Below are 21,526 nucleotides of genomic sequence, written 5' to 3'. Positions count from 1 at the left end.
TCTTTTCATTTATGATTCCCTCAATAAACTGTAGCTCCCCAGTGCTGGCAGCACTCGTGCAGCCCCAGACCATGACACTCCCAACACCATGCTCGACTGTAGGCAAGACACACTTGTCTTTGTACTCCTCACCTGGTTGCCACCACGCACGCTTGACACCATCTGATTCAAATAGGTTTATCTTGGTCTCATCAGACCAAAGGACATGGTTCCAGTAATCCATGTTCTTAGTCTGCTTGTCCTTAGCAAACTGTTTGCGGGCTTTCTTGTGCATCATCTTTAGAAGAGGCTTTCTTCTGGGACGACAGCCATGCAGACCAATTTGATGTAGTTTGCAGCATTTGGTCTGAGTGACAGGCTGAGCAACCTCTGCAGCAATGCTGGCAGCACTCATACGTCTATTCCCGAAAGACAACCTCTGGATACGCTGAGCATGAGCACTTAAACTTCTTTGGTCAACCATGGCGAAGCCTGTTCTGAGTGGAACCTGTCCTGTTAAACGGCTGTATTGTCTTGGCCACCGTGCTGCAGCTCAGTTTCAGGGTCTTGGCGATCTTCTTATAGCCTAGGCCATCTTTCTGTAGAGCAACAATTAATTTTTTCATATCCTCAGAGAGTTCTTTGCCATGAGGTGCCATGTTGAACTTCCAGTGACCAGTATGAGAGAGTGAGAGCGATGGCACCAAATTGAACACACCTGCTCCCCATTCACACAGAGACAATGTAACACTAACAAGTCACATGACAACGGGGAGGGAAAACGGCTAATTGAGCCCAATTTGGACATTTTCCCCCTAGGGCTGTTCTCACTTTTGTTGCCAGTGGTGTAGAGATTAATGGCTGTGTGTTGAGTTATTTTGTGGGGACAGCAAATGTACACTGGTATACAAGCTGTACACTCACTACGTTACATTGTAGCAAAGTGTCATTTCTTCAGTGTTGTCACATAAAAAGATATAATAAAATATTTACAAAAATGTGAAGGGTTGTACTCGCTTTTGTGAGATACTGTAGGACCTGAAACACTTTTAGGTGCAGTAGCCATTCCCCAGGTCTATTTACTGTTGGCTGCATTAGTCTGCCTGCTGGTTGTCCACACCTGGGATGTAAATAGTGGGCAAGGCTGGGGGGGATCATTGAGTCCTACCTTGTCAGTGAGACTTCTTGTACTTCCTTAATGTTTGTTGAACACCATTGGTATGGCATTGTCCAATTAAATCCAGAATGGATGACCCTCCATTTGGCAAATGCAGCATTGCAGGACAACCAGAATGTTGATCAGGAGAAGAGAGTCCTCCGACAACCATTTTCCCTGCACCAACAAGGTGTCCATGACTCCTCCCCAGCCCAACAGGCTGGTATCTGTCATTAGAATCTCCTTAGAGACCATAAGAAGGACTTCACCAACTCCAGAGCAGGGTGGTTGGACTTCTAGGCCTGGGACAACATTGTCTTCATGCCAAGAGAATTGCTTGTTTAAGTATTGAACCAGCATATCCCATGGCAAGAGGATGTTGTGTTGTAGGGGTCTGGAGTGGAACTGGGCAAATGGGACTTCTCAAAAGAGACTACCATGAGCCCCAGAACCCTCCTGCAGAAGTGGATAATCAAGTGACTCTTGGACTGAGAAGTCTGAGTTTGGGCTTCTCCTGGGGAAAAACACTGGTCTGAGTTGAGTTTTAAAAAAGGCCCAGATACTCCAAAAGAGAAATCAGTGAGGGAGGAAGTGGAACTGGCAGCAGTGACTGGCTTTCAGTGGGTAAGTGAAGGAAGACTATCCTGATGGGAGGAAGATAGGGGTAACAAATAGTTTGACCGGAGTGAGGCTTTAGAGAAAAAATAGCTAGCAAAGAGGTTAGACTTTTCAGCAGAGTAGAGAAAGTGCCCATCCTCCTAGAACACTAGCAAAAACCTGGGCATGTTGGAAGTAGGAGGGGTTATACCAGGCTGGCCAGTGGCCAGGGTTTTTTTGTTTGTTAGTGTCCAAATCATCCATAGGTGGCAGCATAAACAAACAGTCTCTGAACTCCTGTGTCCCTCAGTGGAAGAGAAAGAAAGTTTTTATTTGTTTTAGCAGTCTATGGTTTTTAACTTTAGCTTGTTCAATGAAGCTTTGACAATGAAATATACAACCTGATTGGGTTTTATGCACAACTGCACAAGATTCTGTGTACACCAGTTTTAGTAACCCCCCCCCGGGGGAAGAAAATAAAATCTTTATTTATTTATTGAAATGGGCATCCCCACTATAGAGTTCCCTATACTCTTCCAGTATCAACCTTCAAGGGTAGGGTTCCCATCTCTTACTGAACTGCAGAGGCAAAACTAGCAATAAAACAATGACAGAAATGCGGATCGTTCTCTACTTAACTCACACACACTTTAAACAGTTGACAGGTAACTCCAGTTGCAAGAATTTTAACAAGCTTTGTAGCACAGTCCTGCCTTTTTTCTATTCCTAAGAGAAGGCAGTTTGTTTCACCATGCCCTTTTCTAGGCTGCCATCTAAATGGGAGGGTCTGAACTCTTTAAAGGGTCTTGTAAAAATTGATAGAGTTCTGTTATGTGATACTGTTTTAATTTAGGAAAGTGCACTTTCACTTTGCAGCATTCATTTTCACATTTTTAGATGAATGAGTAGAAGGTGTACTGAAGTAACTCATATAATCTTGTTTTCTTTCCTTACACATGATTGGGTATTCTTCTCAAATTGAATTCTCATTTATCTTCACCTCATTTACTCAGCTAAGTGTAAATTAACTTTGCAAAGTACGCATCACTTTGCAACTGATTTAATGACACTGCCTGTGAGTGAAAATTGGTGTACCAGTTAATTTTTAGAGTACGTATAATTGGGGTTCGGAAATATGCATTTGTGACATTTGTGTTCATTAAAGAAAGTAAGGATACTACTACACCATCTAAATATTGCAAATAATAATAAATAGTAATAGTAATAATTTTACATAAATTAAAAAAAAATTCAGCATGTGGTTAGGCATCTTTACAGTGACTGACTGTTGTTGAAAGTTAATATAGTTGAGACTGTGAAAAAAAGTTGCTAATTTGGAAAGTAGGTACTATCTTATGTTGTTGCCAGCCTTGCCACTGGCCTGCACTTGTCTTCTACTATCTTTAGCAGTCTCTGTGGGTGGCGAGGAATCTACTACAATCCTTAAAGGAAAATCCAGAGTGTTTGATTGCTGAGTGCTTAAGTTTCATGTCTAAGGAGAGTGGCGGCTGAGACTGAATGAGCAGACTGGCTTGTCATCTAACAGAGAACCCATAATGTTGAGCTAAAGGCAATTTGCACATACATGATGAAGAAACAGCTTTGTTTCTACATGGTGACCTCAGCAACCTTCCATTGACACTCTTATGGTTGAGTAGCTAATGCATCATTTTTTTCCAAACCCTTTTGTCAAACATTTTCTTTTAAAACTTCCAATAAAATGCAGTTTTTATTAAATATACCAATAATATTAACCATAGAAATGAAATAGTTAACATAAGTTTGTGGCTCTTCAGCTTTTAATTTTTCAAGGTTAGAGTCTGTAGCTGTAGTATTTTACTTTTTTTTTTTTCTACTCTTATATGTTTTTTTGTGGTGTATATTTTTGTTTTCTTCAATACAACAACATATCCATAGATTTAAAGTAAAATTAAAAAGAAAGTTGCAGATCTCTGTTTTCATATATTCTATTTTCTGATCTATGTTAGTGTGGTTCAGGTGGCCCCCTTTTGCTTAACACTAATGCCCCATACACACGTGCAGATTATCTGCAGACTTTTGTCTGCAGACTTACCTTTTCTATGTAGTGCAAGGGCCTGCCGGATTGCATACAAATTGAAAGTGTTTAGGTTTGACCTCATATTATATGGTTTTGGTAAGTCTGCAGACAAATGTCTGCAGATAATCTGCACGTGTGTATGGGGCATCAGAGTAGGGCCACCTGCATACTGGTTCATGTCCTCATCCTGTACTAAGAATACCTACTCTCTAATATGTGAAATTGTAAAGCATATTACTTTTTTTCTTTTCCAATATTTTTTATTAGAGTTATCAGAAATAACACAAAAGTACAAAGCAGTACAGCATCCATTCCTTGGTCCTTCTTAGTACACAGAAATGGTTACAGAAAAATGTCAGCAAGTAACAAGCAGCCTATAAGTAACCTCCTATTATTTAGTCAGGTAGCACAGCTATAGGTGGCATAAAACCTAAACACTTTAGGAACATCAAGAACACAATCATCAGAAGAAAAGAAACAAAAAAATAAGGGAACAATATAATGTCGATTCAAGTTGTATCTAGTAATTAACTGCAACCTTTACGATTCCGTGGACTTCTATTAGCCATTTACTGGTACATATAATAAAGAAGTCCCACGGGACTAATAATGGCTTGAAAGTTAAACCAGCATGTGGTAGTGAGAGGAGAGAAAATAAGAAACTAAAAAGTAAAGAAAAGGGAACCCTCTATGTGTTCTACAAATGTCCCTCCATCCAGATCAGGAAGGTCCTGAAAGGTATTTTATCCAGGGATCCCATGTTTTCTCAAAGTAGGCCGGCTTACATCATATTACTTTTTTTTAAAAAAACATTTAATGTACCCTCAATTCGTTTATTTTAACCCCTTCATTCTTTTTTGCTGACTTTTTTGTTTTGTTTTTCATATATAAACTTTTTAAAATGTATATTTTATTAATTTTTGTACTGACAAATTAAATAAAATATTTTGCGCAAGAAACATAATTCTAGAGCTGTTATAAAAAGGACAAATACAATAAAATATGTATGTTTTATATGGTATAACCTGTGTTAGTTCCCAGATGGAAGAATAGGTTTTGGAGACATTAATGTTACTAGAAGCCAGACTTGAATTGAACATGCTTATTATGACCAATTCGTATTCCTCTTACCATGTCACAACATCTATTCTCATCCAGTTTGGTTTCCCATTGGCCAAAAGGTAGCAAACCTTGGACCTGTGAACTGTGGCTATCATTTCTGCATTGACCTTAACGCTGTTCCTGCAGATATGCAGGCTTCATTTGTTTCACCCCGAGAGAGGGTACACACTTTGGTATTCTCACCTTTGGTGCCAGAGGACTTTGTTCTGGAACTACTGGGGCAAGAAGCAGCTCTAGGTTTTGTGGAGCCTTAGGCACAACGCATACATGAGGCCCCATTCTTGCCCATAATGGGAAAAATAATTCAAGTGATCCATCCTTCAACCATGGAGCAGGCCTTCCCTTATCAACGGATGAGTCATCAGTTGTCAGCGGGATTCCCAGCTGACAGCTAAATGTAGAAAAAACATTGCTGTCGATAATTTTTTTTTTTTTTTTATAAAAAATGGCATGGGGTCCCCCCCACAATCCATACCAGGCCCTCTGGATCTGGTATTGACTTTAAGGGGAACCCCATACTAACATTTTTTAAAAAGCCTTAGGTCTGGTATGGATTTTAAGGGGAGCCCTACACCAGAATTTTTTTTTAAAAAATGGCGCCCCCCCCCAATCCATACCAGACCCTTATCTGAGCATACATTCTGGCAGGCGAGGAAAGGGGGGGGGTGAGCGAGTGCCCCCCCTCCTGAACCATACCAGGCCACATGCCCTGAACATGGGGGCAGTGCCCCGCCCCCAAAACACCTTGCACCCATGTTGATGACAAGAGCCCCCCTGCCCCAAGGCACCCCCCCACCATGTTAAGGGCATGTGGCCTGGTATTATTCAGGAGGGGGGCACTTGCTCGTCCCCTCCTTTCCTGCCCTGCCAGGTTGCAGGGTCTAGTAGGGTTTTTGGGGGAGGGACACGCCTTTTTTTTTTTTTATCTATGCACTAGCTATGTAACAGATACTGAGTTGAATGAAAATGAGGAAGAGGGGACCCACAAGAGGGGAGGAGACAGAGTGGAGTTAGAGTGTTTAGCTATTGTAAATCTGTAGTAAATCATTTATTTTGTTTGCACTTTTTTGGTTATTGTGCCAAACTGGAGAAATTATTTTTTCATCAATAACAATTTCAGTGTTTGTGAATTTGTGATAAGTGTACAATTTATACTATTTAATGTTTTAAATCTTTCTTTACCTAAAGTAGTACTATAGTTTGACTACTCTTGTAATAATGTGCAAACATGCTCAGCAGCCTCTTTGCCTTCTTCTAATGCCAAGCTGTGTTGTTTATAATTGCTTTATCTGCTGCACCATTTTCTCCTGATATTCTGGGTTTTTATCCTTTGGCTATTGGGTGGCCACTGATGATATAACTCTATGGATGATATTACATTTTTGTGGCTCCATTCTCTAAATCTTAGAACCACAGGTAGTGTACACAATTTTAAAAAAATGCTGGAAGACAAGGAAAATGGGGTGTCCTTGCATTTCTTTTTTTGTCATTGAGGTTCCTCTTTGAGAGGCCAAAAAACATTATGTTAAGTAATGTGTTGAATTCATGGGATGATTCATTTATGATTTTAGGAACCAAAGTATAACTAAAGCAAAACATTTTCATTTGTTTTGGATAGAGTGCAGAGGGATTATAAAGCTTGCCTTTTTTATTGTTGTCTGTTCCCCTGTTAGGAGATTCACCATGTCTATTTGTTCTGGTTACTACTATCATTTAAAGTGAAAGTAAAAGAAAACCCCAGATTTTGAGTTGTCCCCAGAAAAGTAATAGAGAGGAAATCTTCCAATGGGGGCACTAGTTCTGAGGGTCCCTAAGGGATTCCGTTAATATGCAGGGATTTGCTCTCACTTCCTGTTTTGGATATAGGACAGGAAGTAAAAGAAAATCTCCCCGGGGGGCTCAGATGGCAAAAAAAAAAAAAAAATCAACAGGGGTTATACCCTCCCTTACTGTATCCAAAATGTAAAAAAAAAAAAAAAGTTTTGTCTATAATTTTACTTTAATAAACGTCTTTTTTTTTTTTATTTTATATATATAAAAAACTGCTGTTAAAAAGAGAAATCCTCACTTGAAAATTTGCATCGATTTGCATGATTTGTCTGAAGGAGTGTGGATTTCAAAGCTGCTTGCTAAACTCTATGGTTCGATCTATAAGCCCTGATACAACTATCGTGTATTATAGCGGCTTAGGGGTTGGCCAGAGGAACTACTGAACTTACCTTGTAACCAGGACCTTGACACTCCTTGAAGTTTTGGTTTCTGAAGAGACTTAATTTGGGGGGGATCTCCTAATTAAAGAGGCTTTCAATGGCGGGGAAGTGGCAGATGTAAGTATTTACAATCTTATTTGCAGGGAATTCTTGTATTGGAAAACAATTGCTTTAAAATTGTTCTGACCTACCACCTACTGCATTAAAGGTAGGCTGATTGAATGATATGATGACTCTCAAAGGTGCTTATGAGCCTGTACTGCTGTGGTTCTGACACCCTATGGCTGATTCTAATAGTGGAACTTAAAATTGGGGTTGCTTCTCTCTTTCTCTTGCAAGGTTTTGCTGATATTTTCAGACATAACCCCAGACAAGCTGTCCTACTTAGCTCTTTTACTAATGGTGTAGCTCTGCTGCAATGTTTTGCAGTTCAGTGCATATTGTGGAATGTATTCTCAGACTCTCTGCTTTCTTCTGATGAAGGTCTTCCAATGTTTCCACTTGGCTTTACATCACTTCTAAGCAGTTAACTATTCTGTCAAGGAGATCCTTGTTTTCTGCTGGGAGGTTCAAGATTAACTTTCTTACTTCCCCCTATAAGATGTTATTGGCCAGTTTTGCCTGCTGAGCATGTGGGATCCCATATGGATGTATTAGACCCCACAACATCTTGGCCCAATCACCCAAATCTTTTCCCAGCCCTGTGTACTTAGATAATTGTGGCAGGAATCCTGTCAAGAACAAGGGGCTCATTATTGCATGAGCTATAGGTTGCTTGGTTCTTTTTAGATTAGCACTATTGGGCATCACTGTTATGCCTCTCCCCTCACCATTGTTTGATATAGCCAATCCTGTTCATAGATCAAGGGTAACAATATGGGTAATTTGCCAAATGATGAGAATGTGAGTAACTGTAACTTGCAGGTGCAAAGTTAAAAGCAATAAAAAAAATAAAAACAGGTTCAGGAGGAAAAACATGCATACAGTGCAGAATAATACAAAACAAATTTTGAGTGCTGCACAAGCATGGACGGGACAGCATAGCATAGTCTCTATGAGACTCTAAACAGAGAGTCAACCTAGGGATCCCTACTTCAGTAAACCAGTTAGAACACAAACAGCTACTTGTGTTTAACCTCATGATCAGCACCCCTCTCAGTGAAGTCAAAGGTAGTTTTGGTAACTCAAGTGCATGGCTGGTGGGATCCCTGGCCAGAAAACACAGGGCAACTCCACTACACTGAAACAAGAGTACTCAACAGTTAGGGAGGGAGTTCCCATGGTAGTTGTGTCTTCCAGAGTAGCTGTGTGCTTCTGGGCTCCTACCTGGCTGCTGCATACTGGTTCTGACAGTGGAGGGCTTATCGCCTGGCTGCCAATAACTTGCCCAGCAACTTCTGTCTTTTCTGTTGTGGCATCTCTGAGCTCATAAGGAAGGAAAGCAGAGAAAGCTATCTACCCTGGATGTATCCAGGAACCCAGGAAGTTGTCAGAAAAGGAGTCAGAGACCTACACCTGAGAATGGTAAGTAAATGGGCACGCAACGACAATTGAAATGTCAGAAAATGACATTTCACTGAACCCTATGTACTGTAGTGCACTGGTAATGGGCAACCTATTCTACTTTTTTAATACACACAAATGCAGTGTGAATCAACCCAAACATATTCAAACATTACCAGTACTCCTGATTTTTTTGAATGCTTGCATTGTGTCAAAACTGTATGATCCAGACTTTGATAGCCAAGGTGGACTTCTTCATTATGCAGTGGAAATATTGTTGTCTGCCTGACCACATGCAAAAGCAAACAAGGCTCATTTCATGATCAGATCTTTCATCATACTTTTAGCATTTACAGTATTCTCACCAGTTTCAGCATTTTCACTTACCGGTCCAGGGATCAATTGCTGTTATCAACCAGGCTGGGTGACAGTGATCCCATGTTTCTGGCCAGTTTAAAGCTAAACTGCAGACATGGATGAATTTGTAAGTTTTGATTTATAAACAAATGTTACCTGTTCTCATTTGTAATACATCACTGGGTTGCTTAACAGTATGGTAAACTCAATACTTTTCTTTCTGCCGGATAGTACAGTTTATGCTATACTTCCAGCTTGCTCCAGATATGGGAGCTGTGGATCTTGTAGCTTGCAACGCTAGAGTAATTTTTAGATAATTCTCCCCTTGGCCATTAACACAGCACTGTATATCTATTTGATAAGTGCGAAAAAATACCTGTAGCTCTCATGAGAAACTCAAGAGATTTTCCTATTTCCATGTGTACACTTCTTGTGTCATGTATACAGAACCCAGTTCCTATCTTGGGATTACAGAACAAGTATATATGTTGTAAGGATAGTAGAATAGAAGAGACTGAGTAGTTTAGCAAAAGAAAACTGGGCATGCCTGACACCAGTATTCTATGTTTACAATCTGCAACAAGACTTAGGAGCGGAGGCCATTTCTAGCAGATCAACTTTTTTCTCTGTATTTGAGGGGTCTTTAACCCCTTTCCAACCCCTCCAAGCAGCCTGTTAACTGGTTCTTGACAACAGGAGGCGGGACGGACTTGCCGATCACATGATCACTGATTGGCTGTCACAGTGGTCACATGATTAGGAGCTTGTCCCACCAGCTCCCGATCATAAACAGAGACCGAGAGCTGTTTGTGACAACTCAGTCACTGTGCTTGGAGTGGACTCTCAGCACAGGAACCTGGACCAGCATGTGCCACATGTGGGCTTTAAGTCCCACCCTCCCTGCTGTTGTACATATGGCTGGCAAGAGATTGAAGGGATAGAACACAGGGAAATGTGCATGTGTGTGTTTTGTTTTTCTATAGCATACACTTTAAGGACACATTTACACTTGCGGTTAGGGGTGATAAACACATGGCAACCGCCCCTCCCCAAAAGCGTTTGTCACCCCAACATTTCATATTCCTGATATGTGCCTGCTGTACCATGTACAGTAAAACCTTGGATTGCGAGCATAATTCGTTCCGGAAGCATGCTTGTAATCCAAAGCACTCTTATATCAAAGCAAATTTCCCCATAAGAAATAATGGAAACTCAGATGATTCGTTCCACAACCATTTATTCATAAGTCCTTCAGTTTATAGTCCATATAAAAAGATTATAGCATTGCGATAGGTTATATAACCATAAAATGTCCATCCACAAATAGCCCCTTCCACAAGGGGATTAGAAGCAAAATCCAGTAGGAGCTACAGGGTATCAAAGAGAAGAGAGGCGCCTCTAAGTGTAGCAATATGGTTCCATTTAATGAAGGTACAACATTTAGCAACTCACATGGTTAATGAATAAAACAGGCACATCTAAGTATGCAGGCATCTGGGGTAAAGCTGAACACATGGACTATCTTCTGCACCACCGGCTGCCAGTCTGTAATCCTGACCGGGAAGACCACCCTGCAGTAAAGGGATCTGGAAGCGAGGGGCAGCATGGAAGGGATGACGTAGATGGCGGTGCGGAGGACGGTCTATGTGGACAGCTTTAGCCTAGATGCCTGCATACTTAGATGTGCCTGTTCCAATCATCAACCATGTGAGTTGCTAAATGTTGTACCTTCATTAAATTTAACCATATTGCTACACTTAGAGGCGCCTCTCTTCTCTTTTATACTCAGCTGTGACTTGAGGCTACTTGTATATCAAGACATCGCTTGTAAACCAAGTCAAAATTTATTTGAAAATTTTGCTTGTCTTGCAAAGCGCTCTTAAACCAAGTTACTCTCAAACCAAGGTTTTACTGTACTTGTATGAGAACGTTTCCTGTTCTATTTGTATTGCTTCCTTTGTGTGAAATCCCCGGTGTTCATGTCAGTCCATCTGCTTTCCTATTAAAACTGACCACACTAAGCATGAGAACACATCATGGTCAGTTCTGTAGCTCTGCTGGGAACTCAGCCTGCTCTAATGATCAGACTTGTCCTGACACGCCCCCCCCCCCCCCCCCCTGCACAGCCTTTCACAGGGAAGATTAGTGTGCTGCTGCATCTCCTCCCCCCAGCTCCTATGCAACTGAGTACAAATGGGAATGTTATCACTTATTAAAAAAGGGTAAAAAGGTATTTGTAATTTATTTATTTTTAATCTATACTCAAATGTTTTGCCTTTTTCCATTTCAAACTGAATGGGTTGTTTTACAGTGATCGTTTACAGCCACTTGAAGCTGTAAAAAGGACAGGGGTGTACATGTGCTGTGGTGCTTTCCCCACGGCAAGAATTATCCCCCTGTTGGTACTGCCCACCAAACACGCCGTTCAACTGAATAAGGCTGTATTGCAACTGTGCCATTTACGGGGATAAAACACATGGTGTGAAGGCAACATACATTATTACCTCCTTAAGGCCTCTTGCACACTGCAGCTTGATAAAGCTCAGTACAACTTTTTTTTTTTTTTTACTGAGCTAAAATACAGCCCAATAATTGTAATGTGCCCATGCACACAGGTGCATAAATGAGCGCCGTGCATTCTTTAGTAAAAACAAAATAGAAAAATGTGCATAACATCTGTCAAATGCCTCTGAAAAGTGATGTGAACGTTGATTGCCTTCAGAATCACAACAGTGACAGCCATATGTGTAAATGCAGCCTTAAATAAACCTGCCATAAAGGACATACAGTATAAGGGCTGCCTTGATGTGGTTTTTGGAAGAGGGGAATACAGCAAATGAAATTGTGTTTTAGTTTTTTCTTTAGTTTTATGATGAAATTTTAATGGTGAAAATAATAATAGAGAATATGTATTACTTTTTAGTAAAAAGGAAATGTTATTGAGTTTTTGCTCACCCAAACCCTCTGCCTTTTAAAAGTGCTAAGTTTTGTGGTTTTAACACTTGCTGTTCACTGATTGTTGATAGCTGGATTGTGGTGAAATACTTTACTGAATATAACATACTGCATCTGTATCCTGTATCCTGTAAATAGAATAGCGTATAACTGTTTGTTTTTTATATACTGAAATTTTGCAATCAAATCATTTGATTTTAAAAAAATTAAGGAAAATAAAACAATGATGTTACCACCCGGACTTCGTCAAGATTGCAGTTGTCTTCCATACTGCTCTGTAGTTATAGTAGTTGGAAAATTAATGCGTGGCAGCGGTAGATAATGACATAGACCATAGATGTCAACAATATCCCAACTCCTTCCAATAATATCCACACACATGCAAGTAAAGTATATGTGAACCTTTACCTTGTAAAACAGCCCATTCAGTTTAACAAAGAACTGCAAGGCAAAATGTTTGTATATTGTACAGGATGCCTGGGATGGGTCCTGACTGGGAGAAATGTGTCCCTAATATTTGGGTTGTGATCTACGTGAACACATTTTTGAGTACTCGGGGGTTCTCACTAATGCAGGGTGAGGGGTTGCAGAGTTGTCCAGTTGGAAAGGAGAGGATTGATTTGTAGTTCCCTCAGGATTGGTAAGACCTCATATGGGACCCTGAATTCGGAGACTTGGAGAACCTTTGGGTGGGAAAGATCCTCCAACCGTGAATACAGGGTCTTTGGTCCTGAAAGGGTTAACCCCACTGCTGAAAGGAGGCCTGAAAAGGAGAAGGAAGGAATCTACACCTATCAGTGAGGTAGAGTGTGAGAAAGTGTGGGCTGTCTGACGCCTGATGCAGTGTTTGCTGAGCTCCTGTGGCCTTTGCCATACCCTGATGCACACAGGAACCCTCAAACCCTGGTGTGGATAAGTTTAATGGTGGTGAGCCACCGTGTTGTTTTTTTCATTATGTCATAGTGGCGGTGACAGCCTTTATGATAATAGAAATCTAATATCTGCTTGTTGCGGAAAGAGAAAAGAGCCTAGGATTATAGTACAGGTCACAGCTGCAGAGCCCCAGTGTAAACCCTCTGCAACTGTACCACAATATACCACTCTGCATCAATGCGCAATTCCCACTCAATGCCACACAATATTCCACTCACTGCCACTAAACTGACGTGCACTTTTATTATGCATGGACGTACAAAACCTCACTCACTGCCACTACCCCAATACGCAATATCCCCCTTGCCGCCACAGCACCGACGTACAATAATTCATTAATCTCCAAGCACCGTTTTACGATATGCCACTCACCAGTACTGCAATATTGCACTCACCGACACTGCAATGAAGCGCAATTACCCACTCACCATCACTGCACCAATTTGCAATACCTTATGTGCTGCTACTGTGCTAACATACAATATTCCATTTACAGCCATGCAGTTCCCCACTCCCTGCCACAGCACTGACATGTAATACTATGCTACCACTGCACCATACCACAGTATCCCACTCGCTGCCACTGTACTAATGCCTAATACCTCACTAGGAGCAACAGCACCTGTGTGCACTTCTGCACTTGTCGCCACTGCACCAACTCTAACTTCTGTATTTGCCACCCTTCTCCACATGTCGCTTCAGCACTGATACGCACTTTTGCTTACCACAGTGGCACCACAGGCATTCTTTGCCACTGCACAAACACATTCTTTTGCAGTCATTGCCACTGACATTGACTTCTGTACTTGCTGCCACTGTACAAAATACCCCACTCACTGCCACTGCATTGACATGTGATACCCCACTCACCCCCACTGACCAACATACAATACACCACTTACTGCCACAACACTGATGCGCCATACCCTACTCATTGCCATTGCACCGACACCCAATTACTCACTTACTGCCACTGCACGAGAGATATTCCTCAAGAAAAATATAAAGTCACATTGCATAACATATTTGTTAGTAGGCTTAGGAAAAACAACAGCATTCAGGCAAAGTTTTCCAACATGTCCTATTGCTTCTCTCCCTGACATTTTGGTCACCCAGATTGAGAAACTGTCATTTAATATCTATGTCAACATTAGCCTCAGTTCACATAAAGACTATTGGCCTGATTACTTTTTTGTCTGCTCATCTGCTAATCTTATCCTCACACACTCACTCTAAAAAAGCTGTCCAAAAAAATCTGAATTGCACGAATTCAACAGGTATTCATAGCCAGGTGTGGGTACCTTTGACTGCATTAAAGCGGTAGTATCCCGCTTTTTGACACTTTTACCTACAGGTAAGCCTATGATAAGGCTTACCTGTAGGTACAAATAATATCTCCTAAACCGGCATGGTTTAGGAGATATTTACAGTGCATGCAGCCGCTCTCGTGAGCGGCGCATGCGCTCTGAAGGTCTGGGGGGACCTTCAATTAACTTGCCGGGAGCTTGCCGGAAAATCACTCCCGCGTGCATGCCAATCATCGCGCCAGAGCCGTCTCTTCCGGCCAATCACCGCGCCGGAGCCGCCGAACCCGGAAGAGACGGCGAGGGATCATGGCAGCGCCCGCAGCGATGTCCGGGGGTCCGTGTCGGGGCTTCGTTCTAAGGTAAGTTACACATAATGGGCTAGTATGCGATGCATACTAGCCCATTATGCCTTTGTCTTGCAGTTTTTTTTTTTTTTTTTTTTTCAAAAGGGTTTACAACCGCTTTAAGCCAATCAGATAGGACACAATCCATTTGGCTGACAGTGAAAAGTAATTTATTTGACATATTGTAGGATTGGCTGGGTGTGATTTTTATAGTTTAACACTGTTGTCCGTCCGGGAAGGAATCTGTATCGAGTGGTGTTTGTTCACTGTATAGACATGCACAGCCAATATCAGTCTGTATGTTTATGGCCTGAATTTTCTATTAAAGAGACATTAAGGCTGCATTCACACTTGAGCGTAGCGTTTTCGTGCATTTTTTACCGTGATTTTACCATGATTTTCAGGCGTTTTTGGAGGCAGGCATTGACATCTATCAAAAACGCTGGTAAACAGCCCAAAAAGAAGCTCATGTACTTTTTTCAGCAACAGGCGTTTTGCTTCAGGCATTAAAATGCTCAGATGTAAACAGGGACCATTTAAATGAATGGGGTTTTACTTGTTGGGCTTTTTGGAATGTTTTTTTTGAGCGTTTTTGGAGCTGAAAAACGCTCAAAAACGCCCAGGTGTGAATGGAGCCTTAGAGGTTAGATTTTTCATCCACATCAAATCTAAGGGGGAATTTCACTGTTGTATTTTTAATCTGATTATATTATCTCAGGAGGCAATCTGGTAAAGTCTGTTCCTTAATGAAATCTGAAGAAGTATCATCACTTTCTGGAAGCGCATATGATCTATGAGGAATGCAGCTTCTAGCCTAGTGACATACTGTAAAAGAAGCAAGGAATGCAATTTTTAGTGCAAAGAGATTGCATTTTCTGAGTAACAACTATCTTTGAAAACACCATTTAGAATGTAGCCTCCCCTAGATTCAATCAATTTTGGTTGAATTTAAACAGTTGGCTAAAGATATAATAGACTAAATTACTGTAAAACATCATGGTGGTAATCTCTGTAAGCGTGCCACCATAAGTAACACCTTTCAAATTGCCTAACTTTACTTCGATGTTTCTCAGTACAGAGCTATAAAAATAGCAATTTAGTCATTATTTTACAGATAACGCTAACTCATTAAAAACATGTGTTATCACAGTATTTAACAAATGAGAAATGTCGACACACAAGTAGTACAGATATAGCTGAACAGAAGTGGTCATATGGGCATTTCCATCAAAGATTATTTGAAAAAGCAAGAGGCAAAGCTGCTTTTAAATCAGATTTTCACAACAGAAGGATAAAATCTGATCAGAGCAAATGATAGCTATTGGTGTATGGATGCACACAAGACATTTTTTTCTTCCCAGTTTGACAAAAAAAAAAAAAAACATTTTGTCACCTTAGGCATGGATGGTACTTATTGTACAATACTATACTCTACTTGGGGATATATTTCATTATAGTGCAGGACATCTTAAAGTGGTTCTAAAGGCTGAAGGTTTTTCACCTTAACGCATCCTAAGCATTAGCGTAAAAACAAAAAACCATGAGTGCAGCTCCCCCTTATACTTAACTAAGTCCAGTCTCAATGCAGCAATGTGCAAGAGAGCAGCGGTTCTCTTGACTTCCTCTTTTCTTATAGGCTCAGACACAGCGCCAAGAGTCATTTGCTCCCACTGCTGTCAATCACAGCCGGTGAGGAGGGAGCAGGTGGCGGGGCTAAGCAACGCTATGTGTGTGTCTATGGACACACAGAGCTGGCTCAGGAGTGACCCCGCACAAGTGCCCATAGCAAGCGGCGTGCTATGGTGGACACTCAATGAGGAGCCAGGAGTGGCGGCAGGGGACCCAAAAAGAGGAGGATTGGGGCTGAGTAGGTGAGTATAACATGTTTGATATTCTAAAAAAAAAGAGGGATTTACAAACACTTTAAGCCACAAATGACTCAAGTTGCCTTGCATTTTCTCTCTTTTTTAGATCACGGTGCAGCGAGAGAGCGGTTTGGATGTGAGTTCACCAAAGCATGGAAAGTTGGATCCCCATAACATGCCCCATGTTGGTGGAAATACATGGGCTGGTGGAACTGGTTAGTGTTATATATAATGTTAAATGCGTCAAAAAGATTTTAGAATTTATTATTTATAAATCATTCCAAAGTGTGCTGTGTATAATTGTAAAGAATGTTTCTATAGTGAGAACTCACTACAATATTACAGTAATCAGCAACATTACAATGTAAATGCAGTTGGAAACAGGGCAAGAGATATTATTGTGCCTATTTTTAACTGTTTTGGTATCATGCCCTTTCAGCATTATCTCAAGCTGAAATCGAAGTGCCATCTTGAGTACAGTGTAACTTTGATGAAGCCCAGCTGACATGCCCCAACTATATGCGGCACTGCGCTTCTTCTAATACAACCTTGTTGGGCTTGTAGTAACTTTTTACTTTGTCAAATCTTTTCACTTCTACTAACTCTGACATTTTGCAATAGTAGAAAATAGATTATGGGTTGTACATACTGTATGTCTGCAGGCTGCTACTTGTACAGATATATTGGCAATAATAGTGTTCCACAGTGATCCGCAGGGAGCTTAGTGGTAGTGAACTTTATCAGTGTTGTTATTTAATAAAGTCTCTAATGTACCATAATGTACCAATAATCTCTTTAGTTAAAAAAAAATAGTTTGCATAAAGACGTGAATGCTAGATTTCTTAGCTAAGTGTAACAGGTTTCAACCACTTTTTCAGATCTCAGTTAGAGAAATTACCTAAAATGAGACCAAGAACCTTTCTGTAATATCAGTTTTTTGTTCAGTGGTGTTGCCCAGAAATCCAGTGTAAACCAGTTACGGATTTTTTATTTAACTTAACCGTAGTCAGCAGTAAATTAATATCACATCCCCCCCCCCCCCCAGATATAAAGGATTATAAGCTAGTATAGTCGAGTGGTAGAGTAGATGAATACTTACCTTATTCCTGGCTTTGTTGGTCGCTTCCCTCCTCCCCTATTACAGTGCCTTGAAAAAGTATTCATACCCCTTGAGATTTTTCACATTTTGTCATGTTAGAACCAAAAATGTAAACGTATTTTATTGGGATTTTATGTGATAGACCACCACAAAGTGGCACATAATTGTGAAGTGGGAAGAAAATGATAAATGGTTTCCACATTTTTTACAAATAAATATCTGACAACTGTGGCGTGCATTTGTATTCAGCCCCCTTTACTCTGATAAAATCTAGTGGAACCAATTGCCCTCAGAAGTCACTTATTTATTAAATAGAGTCCATCTGTGTGTAATTTAATCTCAGTATAGGTTCAGCTGTTCTGTGAAGCCCTCAGAGATTTGTTAGAGATCCTAAGTGAACAAACAGCATCATAAAGGCCAAGGAACACACCAAACAGGTGAGGGTTAAAGTTGTTGAGAAGTTTAAAGGTTAGGTTATAAAAAATATCCCAAGCTTTGAACATCTCACCGAGCACTGTTCAATACCTCATCCGAAAATGGCACAACCGCAAACCTACCAAGACATGGCCGTCCACCTAAACGGACAAGCCGGGCAAGGAGGACATTAATCCGAGAAGCAGCCTAAAGGCCCAAGGTAACTCTGGAGGAGCTGCAGAGATCCACAGCTCAGGTGGGAGAATCTGTCCACAGGACAATTATTAGTCATGCACTCCACAAATCTTACCTTTATGGAAGAGTGGCAAGAAGAAAGCCATAAGAAGTCCCGTTTGTAAGAAGCCATGTGGGGGACACAGCAAACGTGGAAGAAGGTGCTCTGGTCAGATGAGGCCAAAATTTAACTTTTTGGACTAAAAGCAAAATGTTATGTGTGGCAGAAAACTAACACTGCATATCATCGTCAACACACCATTTACATTTTTGTTTGTAATATGACAAAATGTGGAAAATTTCAAAGGGTATGAATACTTTTTCAAGGCACTGTATGTGAGTGGGCCCTTAACATCACAATGCATGACCAATGGTTTTAAATATTTGTAATGAAACCAAACATGCCATGGCTGAAAGACTGGTGAAGAGGAGCATTTCAAGGGACCAGTTGTATGGCGGGTACGAAAGCTGTAAAAGTGAGGAATAAGGTAAGTATTAGAGGTTGACCGATTATCAGCAACACTGATATATTGGGGGCCAATATGCACTTTCCCCGATATATCGGAATCGGCCCTGGCGGTTAGCGATTTTGCCGTGACGTCATTGCGTATGTTGCGCCACGCGCCTCCGCGCACTGGGAGTCTGGGACAGCTTCTGCGGCCTTCTTAGGCCTCCTCCCCAAGCCTCGTTTGGAGTCTCACATGTGTGCAAACAGTGTATTTCACACCTGCCGCACAGTCTCTGCATGCATTGCACAGTTGGGACAGTGAGTGATTTCTTAAGTTCTTATCAAATCACAGTACAGTGACCAGTCATAGACACAGTGCACATTGTGTAACACAGCCGCCGCGGCCACCCACCCACAGCTGCCTGGTGCCAGTCAGCCACCCAGTCCCACACACCCACAGGCCTGTACCAGCTAGCCAGCCACAGGCCCTGCCTGACTGTGCCAGCCACAGGCCCTGGGCCTGTACCTGCCAGCCACCCATCATACAGGGTGCCAGCCAGCCACCAAAGGGTGCCAGCCAGCCACCCACACACCACAGGGTGCCAGCCAGCAACAAAGGGTGCCAGCCAGCCACCACAGGGTGCCAGCCACCCTCCACAGGGTGCCAGCCAGCCACCAAAGGGTGCCAGCCACCCACCAAAGGGTGCCAGCCAGTCAGCCAGCCACCACAGGGTGCCAGCCAGCCACCACAGGCAGCCAGCCAGCCACCACAGGGTGCCAGCCACCAAAGGGTGCCAGCCAGCCAGCCACCCACCACAGGGTGCCAGCCAGCCACCAAAGGGTGCCAGTCAGCCACCCACCACAGAGTGCCAGCCACCCACCACAAGGTGACAGCCAGCCACCAAAGGGTGCCAGCCAGCCACCAAAGTGTACCAACCAGCCACCAAAGGGTTCCAGCCATCCACCCACCAAAGGGTGTCAGCCAGCCACCCACCAAAGGGTGCCAGCCACTCATCGCCACAGGGTGCCAGCCAGACATTTTTTTAAGCCTATATATTCATTAGTGTCTTTCAAGTTTCAATGGAGATGGATGGAGATAGAAAAGTTAAAAGTGTGGTCTGGGACTATTTCTCTTCTCCATCTCCAGGAAAATCAGCAGCACTGTGAAAAACTTGCAAAAACATTGTAAGCATGAGATCAATAACTGCAAAAACAAAAAATATGTCTAATCTTTGGGCCCATCTAATAGTTCATCATGATGAATTGTATCATGCAGCACAGAAAAAACAAAATGAATCACAAGGTGAAACATCACTATCCCAGGCAACAATAACAGATATGTTTCAGAAAAAAACAGGTGGCTAAAATCGGATGGAAGATCCCAACTGCTGGACAGAGTAATCACAGAGATGATGTTCACTGATAACCAGCCATTTACAATAGTGTCTGATTCTGGATTTAAGCGCTTGATGTCTATACTTGAGCCAAGGTACACACTGAAGAGTGACAAATTTTATAAAACTGAAATGCTGGAAAAGATTCACCAAAAGGTCATTGAGAAAGTAAAGGCTATGCTGCAACCAGAGAATGCTGGCAACTCACTCTCATTCACGACTGACTGCTGGTCAGGACAAACAGAATCACTAATGAGTTTTACATGCCGCTTCATTGACAGTGGATGGACAAGTAGGCATTTGGTGTTGAATACAAAAGTAATGCAAGGATCCCACACTGGGGAGTACATTAGAGAAATGTTTCTAGGCATGCTAGAAGAATGGGGAATCACCAAAGACCGAGTGATGCTTGTGCTGCGAGACAGCGGAGCGAACATGGTTAAAGGTATGAGATTTGCTGAAGTGTCAGATCTCAGTTGCATGGCACACACCCTCCAACTTGTGGTAAATGATGGTCTGTCAAACCAGAAAGCTTTGCTTGACATTATTAGCATGCTGATGAAGTGCGCAGGCCATTTCCACCATTCTATTCTTGCCAAGCAGCAAATGAGGAGCATTCAGGAAGACCTTGGCCTACCCAAAAACAACTTGATACAGGTTGTTCCAACACGATGGAACTCAACGCTACACATGTTGCAAAGGATGCTGGAGCAGAAGCAAGCTCTCACCATATATTCTGGTGAATATGGACTTGGAGGACATCCTTGTCCTACTGCTGATCAGTGGGACATAGTAGCCAACATCATTGAGACCCTCCTACCCATTGAGGAAGTGACACTAGAGGTGAGTCATTACAACTCATCTGTGTCCTCTGTCATCCCATGTGTGAGAGAGCTGAAGATTCTTCAACAGAATGAAGGACCCAACACACGTGGCATTAAAGCATATAGGCAGGCCATGAGGGACAGCCTCGCCAAACGTTTTGAAAAGCATGAGGAGAATAAAAATGTTGTGCTTGCAAGTCTTTTGGATCCTCGATTCAAGAACCATCCTTTCACTTCTGATGATGTATTGGCCAAGGCAAAACAATGGTTGACAGAAGATATTCCAGAGAAAGTGCAGGAGGTTCCTGACGAAAAGAAAAGTCAAGAAGAGAAGGTTTCTGATGTGGAAGAGCAGGATGCAGGAGAAAAATGTCCAAAAAGACAACAGACAGATTAGAAAATTAATTGTGGTCAAATAGATGCCATGTTCATGCGCTGCAGTCAGTGCAAAAGTGCTAGAAAAAAAGCTAGACAGTGGATTGGAGTCAGTGGACTACTGCTGCAGTAGTGCGCCACTCACTGCTGTAATAATTTTAAATCACTACTGCAGTCACTGCAGTAGTGATTTAAAATTATTGCAGTGAGTGAGTGCCCTACTGCAGCTGTTGTCCACTGACTCCAGTCCAATCCACTGTGTACTTGTAGCTGTTGCCTAGCTTTTTTTTTTCTAGCAGTATTGCACTGACTGCAGTATTTGCGTTGAGTGCCCTGCTGCAGCGGTAGTCC

At 41.9% G+C, this 21,526-nt stretch overlaps 1 protein-coding gene across 1 annotated transcript in view; it reads left to right on the top strand.

The window, feature by feature from the left end:
* The window catches only part of VWA8 (von Willebrand factor A domain containing 8), a 668,510-nt gene that overhangs the window by 565,340 nt on the left and 81,644 nt on the right, over positions 1-21,526 (top strand). The window contains exon 39 of the mRNA XM_082247613.1: positions 16,494-16,602. Within this exon, the coding sequence (XP_082103739.1) occupies positions 16,494-16,602 (109 nt within the window). The remainder of the gene's footprint in view (positions 1-16,493; positions 16,603-21,526) is intronic.

The sequence above is a fragment of the Pelophylax lessonae genome, assembly GCF_965119305.1.
Source record: "Pelophylax lessonae genome assembly, chromosome: 2".
In the NCBI taxonomy this organism is placed as follows: Eukaryota; Metazoa; Chordata; class Amphibia; order Anura; family Ranidae; genus Pelophylax; species Pelophylax lessonae.
Note: the sequence above shows the minus strand (reverse complement) of the source record. Positions and strands in the feature narration are given on the sequence as shown.